The 14,512-nt window shown below is 31.3% G+C and overlaps 1 protein-coding gene across 1 annotated transcript; it reads right to left on the bottom strand.

Annotated features, from left to right (window-relative positions):
- Positions 1-6,353: 6,353 nt before the first annotated feature.
- Positions 6,354-14,284, bottom strand: LOC111506691 (uncharacterized). The gene is made up of 2 exons (XM_023161852.2): positions 14,083-14,284; positions 6,354-9,243 (listed from the first exon to the last, which is right to left on the bottom strand). The coding sequence occupies exons 1-2, from the start codon at positions 14,089-14,091 to the stop codon at positions 7,105-7,107; spliced, it is 2,148 nt and encodes a 715-aa protein (XP_023017620.2). The 5' UTR covers positions 14,092-14,284; the 3' UTR covers positions 6,354-7,104.
- Between the last annotated feature and the right edge of the window lie 228 nt (positions 14,285-14,512).

Below are 14,512 nucleotides of genomic sequence, written 5' to 3'. Positions count from 1 at the left end.
AAACTTCTGAACACGTAACAGCACACCTAGATAATGACAAAAGAGATTTTGTCGAAACGTCGGTGAAATTAGAGATAATATCACATACACGGATCAAATACCCGGAAAAACCAGTTCAGTATAGTCCTATCCGTGAAAGCTGTTTTCTCGGGTTCCGCTCCGTGTTCTGTGTATTTTTTCCCTATAAGGATTATTTTCACAACGTCTCACTCATTTAGCTCAAACATTTGTGAGTTGTAATAAGTACTGCTGGTTGTTAGATAATAATACATCCCCATATTATATCATATTGTTTTATAGAACATATCATTTCAAGTGCAAGTCTGACTGGTCTGATGATCAACATGGTCGAAAATTTCTAAAATACTAGAAGAAGCACTGCGGTTTCAGATGTCCTAAATCTACTACTACAGTACTAAAACGGCAACACTGGTAATAACTGATATATTTCGAACACTTCTAGACTTCTTATAGGTCACTTGGGATGCTTTTTCCCTTCTGCCCTTAACAAGAATTTTTGAATCATGTCTGATATCTGGAATATTTCTAGATATTTGGAAATTACTTAAAGTATGTCCTGTATACAAAAGTGGTGGAGAAGCAATAAAGGGGCAGACCCATATCTGTTTCATTTCATATATTGGAATATACAGTGTCACACATGAAGTCCGCATCAAATGGGATTTTTTTTGTTTATCTCTTTAAGCAACTTTTGATATCTCCATCAGGTTGTGCTTCAAAAATGATGCCAAATGACATGCATATGACCGATCAAGTGATTTTCTTCCCTGTCAAATTTGACATTTTTTCCATAAAATGTTCAGAAAAGCAGTTATTGCTCGAAATTTCGAAAATCGGTAAAGAGAAAAGATGATTGTTTTTTCATTTTTTACCCATATACCAATTTTTAGCTCTCTAGTACAAATTTAGTTTTTTTACAGATTTTCGAAAATTTGACATTTGTCGATTTCTCAAATTTAGCCAAACCTCAACAAAGTTAGTGCTTTATGCCTAACTTATCTTTCCAACGCATTTTTATTACCAATTGCAATTCTAAATACAACTTATTTCGCAAAAATTTAAAACATCAGAAAAAATTATGCCAAAAATGATGCAAAGTTGATACAGTTTTTAAAAACAGATAAATATTTCACTTTATTTCTACTTTTTGCGAAATAGCTTGATACATAAGCATAATTAAAAAACAATATCAATGAAAAGTCAATAATTTATTCTTTACTCCACTTTTCAAACAGTTTAACTTTGATTTACTAATTACGAAAAATTACAACGCAATTAAACTAAGGGAAGAAATTATACGAAAGTAATTTCACATTTACTAAAATCTTTTATGAGGTATGAATGAACAAAATTACTTCAGAAATCAATTTAGATTTTGTTGCCCAGAAAACTAAACCGTAAAAATTTCTAACAAACAACTGTTAAAATAAAGTTATAATTTAAATTAAGAACACTAAATCAAATCGAAACATATGCCTAAACCATGTAAATACCAATAGAAATACAAAATAAAAAGTCACATTTCGGTGTGCCTTCCACCACGTTCAATGCAATCAATTGTCTTTTTTAAAACATCTTTAACTGCATTCTTTATACTACGGGGTTTCGTGCTTACAACACATTCTCGAATAACTGCCTCTAAATGGTTTACATCTCGAAAAGGTCTTTGCTTATACACCTTTTGTTTTAAGTAACCCCACAAGAAGAAATCTAGTGGGGTTATATCAGGAGATCTAGGCGGCCAAAAGTGTTCAATATTGCGACTGATTACTTTGCCCCTAAATATTCCAAAAGACGCTCTTTAACCACCCTTGTAGTATGAATAGGTGCACCATTACACTGATACCACACAACATTTCTTACTTGAAGGGGCATATTATCCAAAACTTCAGATGGTTCGGTATTCACAAAGTGTAGGTAGTCCGCAGAATTTAAATTATGTCTAAAAAAGTATGGTCCTATAATTTGGTCGTTTAATATGCCACACCATACATTCGTCTTAAACGAATATTGATCTCGACATTCGATTACGAAATGTGGGTTTTCTTTTGCCCACCACCTGCAGTTTTGCGAGCTCACAACGCCATTTGAAGAGAAGGTCGCTTCATCTGTCCATAAAATTTGATAAGGAAAATGATAATTTTCTTCTTTTTCCCCTTGAAACCAAAAAAAAATACAAGCGCATATCGAAGTCCCTTTCTTTTAATGTATTGATAAATTTTTGTGTAAAATACGTCGTACACTCTCTCGGTTAACATCTGGTCTATCTGTAATATCTTGAATACTTGTTTTTTTATGTTCTACGACATTCAAACATATTTCAAATTCCACTTCTTCAGTATGTCTAGAAGGCTGATATACTTTTCTAAAATTACTCTCAACCGAGCCAGTAGATTTAAACTTAGCTATTATCGTACTAACTGTTGACTGATGAATATTTCTTGCAGGATGTCTGGCATCAGCTACTTGTCGGTGACCGGTATTCTCGCCGCATGTTAGAACGATTTCAATTTTCTCTTGAAGATTCAGCATTTTCAACAACACACTAGACAACGAATAAACTATTTCAAATCTAAAACTGATAAAGACTATTTTGAGTTATTCAACAAATGTCATATGACAATAAAATATTTTACTTATTCAGTTCAGTTCAATTGTTTCCACAGTACCCTTAGTTTAATTTCGTTGTAATTTTTCGTAATTAGTAAATCAAAGTTTAACTGTTTGAAAAGTGCAGTAAAGAATAAATTATTGACTTTTCATTGATATTATTTTTTAATTATGCTTATGTATCAAGCTATTTCGCAAAAAGTAGAAATAAAGTGAAATATTTATCTGTTTTCAAAAACTGTATCAACTTTGCATCATTTTTGGCATAATTTTTTCTGGTGTTTTAAATGTTTACGAAATAAGTTGTATTTAGAATTGCAATTGGTAATAAAAATGCGTTGGAAAGATAAGTAAGGCATAAAGCACTAACTTTGTTGAGGTTTGGCTAAATTTGAGAAATCGGCAAATGTCAAATTTTCGAAAAACTGTAAAAAAACTAAATTTGTACTAGAGAGCTAAAAATTGGTATATGGGTAGAAAATGGAAAAACAATCATCTTTTCTCTTTACCGATTTTCGAAATTTCGAGCAATAACTGCTTTTCTGTACATTTTTTGGAAAAAATGTCAAATTGGACAGGGAAGAAAAATCACTTGATCGGTCATATGCATGTCATTTGGCATCATTTTAAAAGCACAACCTAATGGAGATATCAAAAGTTGCTTGAAGAGATGAACAAAAAAAAATCCCATTTGATGCGGACTTTATGTGTGACACTGTATGTTTTAGTTCAACAGCAACAATCTCAACATCAACGTGGATTTGTTACTAAACGTTATACATTTACGAATTTAGTCAGTGTTACTCAATTTACTTCCAAAACATTAGATTACGATGGACAAGTTGATGTAAAGTATACAGATTTCTCAAAAGCATTTGATAAAATTGATCATTGTATTTTGCTCAATAAACTAATAGGTTTTGGTTTTTCGAATACTGCCTGTCAGCTGATGCAGTCCTATCTGGCATGTAGTATACAATTCGTGTCCTATGACTGTTATAAATCTACAGCATATCTAGCTTCTTCCGGTGTGCCTCAGGGCTCCAACGTAGGTCCTCTTTTGTTTTTAGTATTCATTAATGATTGTTAGCGGTTATGTTTTGCTAATAGGTTATTTTTGTGATGCTCTGTTCGGAACCTTTGGTGTAGTAATGAATATTACTGGAGTTTTTTCTCGACACCAAACCGTTATTTCAAACACCCCGACACGTGTTTCAGTCACCAAGTGATCATCTTCAAGAGGAATATTAAACTGAATCTATATACAATTTTGTCCCTATTTATATATAAGGACAACTCAGTGTGTAGATTTAGTTCAATATTCTTCTTAAAGATCATCACTTGGTGATTAAAACACGTGTCGAGGTGTTGAAAAATAACGATTCGGAGTTGGGGTACAACTCTAGTATAGGTTATAGTCGAAAAAAGTAGGTTCAAACCTTTCTGTGTGTAATTCAAGACTCAGACCTACTGAGATGCAATGATATCAAAGACCTAGAGGTAATATTTGACCAAAAATTAAGATTTGGAAGACATACTCCATGGAAAGTTTCTGAGTTTTTGACGGCTCATGGTTTCATTGTTATAAATGTAATCGTGTTAGGAATCACACGTTAAAAGGTAGTACCTCGTTAGTCCTTAGCTCGCACAAGTTTGCCAACTTCTGAGAACTGTTGTTCGTATGGAGGATACAGCTGATTAAAGGAAAAATAGATAGATACATCGAAATTGCAGAAACCTTCATAATATTAAAGCTATGAAGCAGTTATATTACATATGTGTGATTGATGACTTGTTTATTTTGTGGTAATTGATGATCACTTTAATGAAATGAATAAAAACACTTTTGTCTAATTACCACTAGTTGATTTTATTTATACGACCGGTTTCGGGTTTGGCCCCATTATCAAGTATATATTATCAAGTTTTATACTTGATCATGGGGTAAACCCGAAATTGTTTTTTCTTCATTCATTTCTCTTTGTTTGAATTTCAGCATTATAAATATAATTTTGTATTGTCCTATAAATAGGTAACTGTTGGACAATAAAGCTATTGTTATTATTATCATTATTATCCTATAACCGTTATTTCTAATGTCCGACATATTTTCTTGAAATACGTGAACTGAACTCTAGGCCAATTAGAGACAAGAATACGAGATTTGGTTGTATTCTAAAAATTGTCATTCAGATTCATAATTGTGACTGCATGTTTTTATGAAAACTGAGAACTGCTTATTATTACTCACAGTGCTCATAATGTTTATATTTTTGACAAAGTTTTGATTCCAGTTTTCACGTATTCGTCTGTTGCTTATGTTGTTTTTATAGTCGGGTATGAAAAAAACTGTAAACTGATATCATTATTTTCTATTCTTTCCACAGTTTTCCGTGCTATATTCTGACTATTTTCAATGTGAACTAGTGTTTTCTTAATTTTTTCAAGACTTGATTGTTTCGATCAAAGAAAAATTGTACAACAATCAATAGTATTCGAATATTGTACGACTCAATACATTTAGAGATTACGATAAAATTATTAGTTTGAGGGTGGTTGATATGATTTGAAATCTCTGAAATAACAAATGAAAATTTAAAAAAATAGCTGGAAAAAACAAATTTATTAAGCAAAAACACCCTGATAAGAAATTTGAATCAAGCAAAAATTTGAAGTTGATCAGTTAAAATGAAATTAAAATAAATTTTTTGCTCGATTTTTATTTTATTGTAATTTTTTTCAGGGTTTTTTTGCACAGTATAATTGTTAATTTAATCTTTTTTTTCATTTGTCATTTCAGATATTTCAAATCATATCATAATACACAATGAAAGTCAGACCCAATGAAATAAAATTATTAGTGTTGATTCAATCAATCATGTCATTGAGTGTTAGGAATCACACATTAAAAGGTAAAACCTCGTTAGTCCTCAGCTCGCACAAGTGTCGACTTCTGAGAGTTGCCGTTCGTAGGGGTGCGACAGCTGTTTAACTGAAAAACAGATTTTGAAACAGATTTTAAAACAGAACAGATTGAGTGAATTGAATGGTAATTATTCGCCTTTTTAGTGTCTTAGTCTTTTGTGACCAGTTCCCGGAGTCTCAATATTGTGGGTATTTCTAAAGAATATCAATCAGGCTCAATCACTTCCTTTATATGTAAACCATTACCTTAACTTTCCACTCCAGATAATCCAGTAGTATACTGGTATCCATAGATATTTCACATTGTTACCGTAATGTTTGAGTTTTTTTTTTAAAGAGTTGATAAAGGCACAGCAATAGTTGCCGGAAAATTCAATGGAAATATATTTTCATTTGTAATTCAAATTGATTGAAATAATTGAGTCATGTAACTACTTGCCTATAAAACGTATTGTAGAATAGTTCAATGTAATGATGTACCAGTGTAATGTTCAACTGAGGAAGCTACAATATAGCGAAACGGGTACTTGGTTGAGTTGATAATGTGGAAAATGTTCATTGATTTGGGTAGATAAGCAAAATCCGTAATAAATCTTACTCACAAATAGAATGAATACTTATCGGAATGTTATTCAAAGCAATAATATTTCTGGGCAAATTCAGTGATTTGTCCGACATAATTGATTCATTTCATTTTTTGTTATCATTTTTGGAAAGTCAACACCTGGAAATACCAGAAATAACTGGTGTTATCTCAAATACTTCAAAAAAATTTTATTTGAAAAAAAAAGCAAATATCTCAATAGCATTTTTATTAATTCGTCAACAGTAGTTTCAGTGTATAGTATATATTACGTTAACCAAAAATCGGCTTGACAAACAGTAATTATTTTATTTTCGTAGTAATTCACAATATGAACATAATAACAATAAAATACACAATAGAAAAAATATTATTAGAAATGATTTCGTAGTCGTTTCTCAAAAACATGAATCCTAAAAACATCATATTATACTAATTAAAAAAACATTGATAGAAATTCAAGACAAAACATAAACACAAGTAATCGATAACATAAAGATGAAAACAAAAATACCTCTATATTTTTACTGGCTGAATATTAATGGAACAAAACATTCTGTATCGAATGGTAAAGAAGGAAAATCGATCATAGATTTCAAAATGCAAACAATACTGCAAGAGTATCGAACGCAGCCCAAAAAATATAACTGAAATACGTATTGGATATTCTGGAACATCAGAAAGGCTCTAAAATGGAAGGTAAATCCGTCGCTGCTCACTTCCTACGTTTAAGTTCCGAATTCAGTGAATCCAGTACAATATTTAAACAGTAATTTTATTAAAATACTATTTTTTTCTAGTTATATCTATTCAGTTTTCGATTTGATTGAAATTTCATCTTATTCCATCGATAAGTAAAGAAATATTTTATTTTCGGTTTCATTTTTATTTTTGTGATGAATTATTCAGTTCTGATTGCTTCCTGGCCTAAAGGAGTTTCTCCAAATTATGTAGATGGAATATTTTCATAATTTTCTTTTACGTGGAGATTTGAAAATAATTTTGTCCTGATCTCTATTTTCATTGGTATCAGTTCCAGGCAATGAGGAATTTCCAGTTTCACTTGAAACTGTTCCATGTGTTGAAATATTCTCCGTTTCATATCTGTTTCGCTTCGGAGGACTTCCAAGCAGGTTTGCTAGAGTAATATCTTCTCTTTCATTACTATTTCGACCTGCAGCAGTATATGCCGTTTCATATCGATTTTCTCCAATAGGTGCATCAAGTAGTGCTTCTAATGAGAGAGTATTATATGTACTATAAGTAGTGTTTGTTTCATTTCTATTTTGTGATATTCTAGAAGTGCTAGCCGATCTTCCTCGAGGATCTAATACTATTCTATTTCGTGCCACCCAAGTTTTATCGAATGAGACTGCTGTAGGAGTCCTACGTGCCCTACGAATTTCACGCAATGATAATGCTGCAGAAATTTCGGGCTGTGATGTAGAGGCATTTTGGAATTCATCACTTAGATTTCTTACCCTATAAGTTTCAGGCAATGATACTCCTGCAGGAGTTTCGGACTGTGATGTAGAGGCATTTTGGAATTCATCACTTGGATTTCTTACCCTATAAGTTTCAGGCAATGATACTTCTGCAGGAGTTTCGGACTGTGATGTAGAGGCATTTTGGAATTCATCACTTGGATTTCTTACCCTATAAGTTTCAGGCAATGAAACTCCTGCAGGAGTTTCGGACTGTGATGTAGAGGCATTTTGGAATCCATCACTTGGATTTCTTACCCTATAAGTTTCAGGCAATGATACTGCTGCAGGAGTTTCGGACTGTGATGTAGAGGCATTTCGGAATTCATCACTTAGATTACTTACCCCATAAATTTCAGGAAATAATACTTCTGCAAGAGCTTCAGGATGTGATTCAAGGGGATATTGGACGTCAATACTTGAATTCATCGTATAAATGTCATCAAATGATATTGGTCCAGGAGTTTCTATTATTGTCCTATTAATTTCCTCCAATGATTCTGCTGCAGGAGCTTCAGGCTGTGATGTAGGGACATTTTGGAATTCATCACTCATATTTATTGTCCCATGAATTTCATTAAATAATTCTACAGCAGGAGCTTCAGGCTGTGATGTAGGGGCATTTTGGAATTCATTACTTATATTCATCTTAAAAGTGTCATCAAATGATACTGCTTCAGGAGCTTCCATTATTGTCCTATAAATTTCCTCCAATGATTCTTGAGCTTCAGGCTTTGATGTAGGGGCATTTTGGAATCCATCACTTACATTTATTGTCCCATGAATTTCATCCAATAATTCTACAGCAGGAGCTTCAGGTTGTGATGTAGGGGCATTTTGGAGTTCATTACTTATATTTATCGTATAAATGTCATCAAATGATTCTGCTTCAGGAGCTTCTATTATTGTCCTATAAATTTCCTCCAATGATTCTGCTGCAGGAGCTTCAGGATGTGATGTAGGGGCATTTTGGAATTCATCACTTATATTTATCGTATAAACATCATCAAATGATACTACAGCAGAAGCTTCAGGCTGTGATGTAGGGGCATTTTGGAATTCATTCATTGTCCTAGAAATTTCATCAAATGATACTATTGCAGGAGCTTCAGGCTGTGATGTAGAGGCATTTTGGAATTCACTACTTATATTTCTTGTCCCATGAGTTTCAACCACTGACACTGATGCAGGAGATTCAAGCTGTGATGTAGAGGCATTTTGTATTTCAATTGCATTTTGTAATAATGCTGAAAAACTTGATACATGTTGTTTCCTGGAATGCGTTTTTCTGTGTTCTTCAAAGGCTGGGAGTGATCGAAATACTATGTAGCAAATAAAACATGTGTATTTAATATGAGACCTTTCATGTTCCTCCAACAGTTCACGGGTTGGAAACGTTTTATTACAGTACTGGCATTGCATTTTTGTAGAATGTACATTCATATGGCGCATATAGTCTTCAGGAGTTCTGAAGACCAAATGTAAACACAAACGGCAATATATTAAATTTGTTATTGGATGTGTTCTCATGTGGTTTATGAAAAGATCTTCCGCTATTTCCATACTGCATGTTGGGCAGAATAAAAAAAATTCTATTTTTTCCACTTTACCTAAACAGAGCTGCAATAAAAAAGAAATCATTAAAAAATCTTTTCAAATCGTGAAATCTGTTTTAATACATTTTCTGTGATCACAAATATTATTTCAGTAAAAAAAGAAATGATTTAATCAACTTGATGAGAGACTCAATTACTATCTCTTGATATAAATTGAAATTTTTATGTAAAAAAAATAGCCTAAAATAGCTTGAATATATTAAAACTGATTCCTGAATCATTTTGTTGATGATAAAACTGTTGTTGGCCATAAAAACAGAAAATTTATCAAAAATTGTCATCATATTGTGATTGACATTTTTCACAACAAAAGTCAACATATTTGTCCAAATGGGAGGAAAAAGTGGAAGCTGAAGAAACATCGGAGGAAGAGAGTGGATATTTGCCTTTAAAATATCCTACAAGTGGAAAACTCACTGAAGAAAAATTAAGGAAGTTCTCTGTTCGTTCTCAAGACCGCAAAAGTTCTGGTACATAGAATCACAATTACCACACAACATATTTTTGTGTGGTAATTGTGATTCTATTGTGATTCTTCCATAGAATACAAAAGCGGATGTAAAAAATGATTTCATTTGAAATGTTCCAAATTAGACTCTAAAAAATTTGAAGTTTTCTAAAGAAATGCAGAAACCAAATGGAAATAGGTGGATTTGTAAAAATAATTCTGAACAACTAGAAACAAACAAAAATGATGAATGCAATGAAGTTTTATAAAATCTAATGAAAACGGTGAGAGAACTACAAGAAACTAATGAATTCATTTTCAGCAAGTACGACGAAGTTAAAAATGAAAATATGGAGATATTAAGTTTATTGAAAGAAATGAGAGTAGAAAGATTACAAATGAATCGTGATAACGACATGCTCAAGAAAGAAATAAAAAAATGAAATCAGATACAAGTCTAATCAAACAAATCAAACAAAAAAATTTAGAAATCATTGGTTTACCTAAACATGAAAACAAAACTGATTTGGACATAGTACTCGTACATGACATTTTTTAAAAGCTCCAATTGAATAAAGACAAAGTGAAAATTCAACATATAAATAGAATAGTTGAAACAAAACCCAAAAATATCCGGCACACGGTCTGAAAAATTGTCTTAGATACAGAAGAAACGAAAAGAAATATTTTGTATGCTGCTGAAATGTTTTATAGAACAAAAGGAAATTTCACCACTGAAACTTTAGGGATAAGAGGATCTACAAATGTAATTTACATCAATGAAGAACTGACACCAAGGAATAAATATTTATTTGGAAAGTCAAAAAACTGGAGAAATATGGCTTCAAATTTGTTTGGTATGAAAACGGAAGAATCCTTGCCCGAAAAACAGAAAATGATATACCAATTTTGATAAATAATGAAGAATACATCCATAATTTTTAACACTTCCAAAATACAGATCGTGAAATTATAAAACAATAACAAAAATTAATTGGCGCTCCGAGGCGACTTCATCGATTCCAGTGGCGCATTTGCTTTTTCAGCTGCAGGAAAACCCGGACAAATCATAGCTAGATCTACTGGCATTGCAGATTTAGAAACAGTTACTATTGAGACAAAGGTAGTTGATGAAATGAAATATCAGAGTACTGGTTTTAGTCATAATTTTTTAATTTTTCATTTAAATATTAGGAGTTTAGCTAAACATTTCCATGAAGCCATATTATACCTGAATCGATTTAAAAAGGAATTTGATTTGATTATATTCACAGAAACAAAATGTCAACTGTTCATATAATATAGTTGGTGTACTAAATGTAATTACTATTGAAATATTTTTAAATGAATGAAAAAAAATCAATATTATTGCCCTATATAGACCTCCTTCAACATATCAAAGTACTTTCAATTTACAGCTGAAGAAATTTTCAGATGATAATGAGAAATTCAATAAGAAAACCATTATTTTTATCAGTGATTTAAAGATTAATATCCTTTCAGATTCAAAGAATGCCCACGAATACTCTAATATAATGAATGCAAATGGTTTTCTTTCTTTCAATAATTTCACTAGAGAAGTGGATAATCAAAAATCTTGTAGTAACCACATTCAATAGAAGTAAAGAATCACCAAATATGTTCAAACCAATTATTTATAAATGTGATATCACTGATCATTATGCTACAAATCTTCAAATTAACGATATAATACTTACTAAAAATACCAATGAAATGAAATACAATTTTTTTATTGATTATGAAAAGTTATATAAAACCTCCACGAATTTCAAACCCCTAAAATTTATTTCCAATGTACCTTTTTGTCTTATTATTTGTTTACCATTTAAAAATTTCTTTCCGATAGCCTGTTTCATTCTAAACAAAAAATGTCTCTTGGCTTTTTTACCCAAAATAAACCAGTTCAGAGCAAAAAATTAGTTTACGAACAACTACAGAGATACATCGTCATAAATGCGAAAATATGAAACTAATCTATCTAGTAAGTCGCTATTAGTGACAATTGAATTGGTATGACGCTGTCAGTTTGTGAATTTTCGAAATTTAATTAATTCTAATTGTGTGTTGTTGTTTTCTTCTTAATTTGTTACATTAATAATTCACTTGTTATTAAAATAGCATACACAAATGAGGAAATGGCTGATATGCATTACGTTTAGGGTCTGTCGCAGGGGAATGGGTTAGAAGCTTCTAGAAGATATGCTGAAATGTATCCTCAACGGCAGCATCCTTCACATAGAATACATATTTGCTCCACTTTATCAACGATTACGAGAATATGGTTCATTCCACAAAGGAACGCAAATACTCAATTTGGATTCAGAAAAAAAAGGTCCACACAAAATGCAATTTTCCACATAGTAAATAATGTATATCAATCATTTGATGATAAAATACCAACTTTATTTGTGTTTCTTGATTTAGCTAAAGCTTTTGATATGGTCAGCCATTCAATGCTTTTGGAAAAATTGCAAGCAATTGGATTTCGTGGAGCTACATTCAATCTAATGGTAACTTATTTGCAAAATAGAAATCAACAAGTTAAAATTAATGATATATACAGTGACAAAAAAAATGTATTTATGGTATTCCTCAAGGTTCTGTTTTGTGTCCGATATTTTTCAATATTTACATCAATGATTTATTTTATGTGCAAACTGAAGGAAAAATTCAATCTTTTGCAGATGATACGCTGATTTCATATACTGCTAATAGCTGATGTAATTTAAAAGTAAGTGTGGAAGCAGATTTCAAAAATATCAAGAGATGGTTTGATAGTTATTTATCAACGATAAATTTTGAAAAAGCAAATATTAAACTTTCAGTTCTTGCCAAAATTTTTCAACAAAATTAGGTCCACTAAAAGTTGGTGAGAGTATCGGATTCTTCGGGGCTGACTGTATCAAGCACTTAGGCATAATGATTAACAAACATTTGAGATGGGATCATCAAATCAGTTATTTACTGAAAAAATTAAGGATCCTCCTGCCAAAATTTGAATATTAAAAAAATTTTTCAGTATACACATTTGAATTTACTTTATTTTGCTCTGGTTCGATCACAACTATAATATGAAATATTATGCTGGGTCGGAGTGAGTAGAACCTACTTGAATAAACTTGAAGTTATTCAAAATACTTTCTAAAAATAATCTATAATAAAAAATATGATTTTTCAAGTGACCACCTTTTCAAAATTAGTAGAAAAAATAGATTAATTTCAATTATAATTTTATAATCTTTTGATATATATGTATAAAAATAAATCAAACATTCAATATAATAATAATGAGTATAAAACAAGAAGTAAATTAACATATTCTTTAAAAAATAGAGTGAAGAAACAATATCAAAAAAAATTAGATGTATATAATTCCTTATATATTTGATAAACTCTCTGATTATATAAAAAATTCCAAATCTTTTTTTTTCATGTAGAAATAAAATTATTTAATGATGTCGACCTCCAACTTCAAGGTGACGACTTGAATTTGATTAAAACAAAAAATGTCATTACTGCTTTGGTAGCCAAATTGCTCTCATACAAGAATAATATCGGCAGACGTGAGTTTCGCAATTTTCGTAATTTGTCAGCAGTATCCTTCAACAACGACGACTTGCTTGTTTACTGCCAACATTTGGAGAAACTCCACAGTGATTTCGCAGAACGATCCCAGGACATTTTAAAATTAGAAACAACCGGACTGGGTGCTACAAAAGCCAATCCCGTACTTGTACCCTGGATTGTGGTCCATCGTTCAACGATTTTTTATAGCAATGACTTACGGCCGTTTTTGAGTAAACTTCATGCTGACAAACTTGTTGAAAATCGTCAAATTCATCCTTCACATTAGAATAATTTTAAAATTTGAATTGAAATGTTTCGATAATATTTATTTCATATACTACACGTATTTGTTAACAGTTGTCATTAAATTAATTACTTTTTTCTTTCTTTGGAAGTTCCACATATTTCTTGTAAAATGATAGAGTAATAGAAAACCAAAAAACTTTCTTAACCAAATTTTGTCTTTTTTCTGCGAAAAAATATTCCCTTTCAAATAAAGTTCATTATCGAATACTATTAGGTACCAATTTCCTACAATCAACGCATCATTATTGTTTATAAAAAACATTTTCACAACTAAATAAAGAGGGACATCAAAATATACTTTTCTATTCACGAAATTATTCATTTAGTATCTACGCATCGCACTGTATATATGATTGGAACCTTCATTTAAAATATAGATAATTTATACGCATTTGAAAATATGGTTTCCAGCATTCAAACTATAAAAGGATATTTAAGAATGAGAGAAAAAAATTATTCGAAAAAAGCCTTTACCCAAATACCTTTCTGTTAAAAACTCACCCTCAACATGGTATTACAAGCTTCCACAATCTACCAGTTTTTCAAACAAAATGTCCTTTATGCAAAGAAGATGCGATGCTGAGCAAAAACCAACGAAATACAAATAGTTCGCTTGTATCGTTTCGGACTTTCGATGTTAATCACGAAGGCTTTCTTTGGAATGTGTCAGTTTTTTATAATTTTTTGTCGTTGTTGCCAATAGAGAAATTCTATATTTCACAGACGGAATTCAAAATTCAGTTAAGGGCTTGTACACATGCCTGCATGTTTGGTACTGAATAATAAAATAGAACGATCAACGCAAGGCAGAAACTCCCTGGTTAAATCCAAAGTACTTACTCTAACCAGAAATAATTCGTTGCATCTTTTATGTTCTGAGGGAGTAAATTTCAAAACATTGTTATCAGATACGTGGGCTGTTGAAAAAATA

Source organism: Leptinotarsa decemlineata, unplaced genomic scaffold, assembly GCF_025532065.1.
Source record: "Leptinotarsa decemlineata unplaced genomic scaffold, Ldec_3_MD MMD2_tig00026328_RagTag_RagTag, whole genome shotgun sequence".
Classification (NCBI taxonomy): Eukaryota; Metazoa; Arthropoda; class Insecta; order Coleoptera; family Chrysomelidae; genus Leptinotarsa; species Leptinotarsa decemlineata.
The sequence above is the reverse complement of the archived record's forward strand: the minus strand, read 5'-3'. Positions and strand labels throughout refer to the sequence as shown.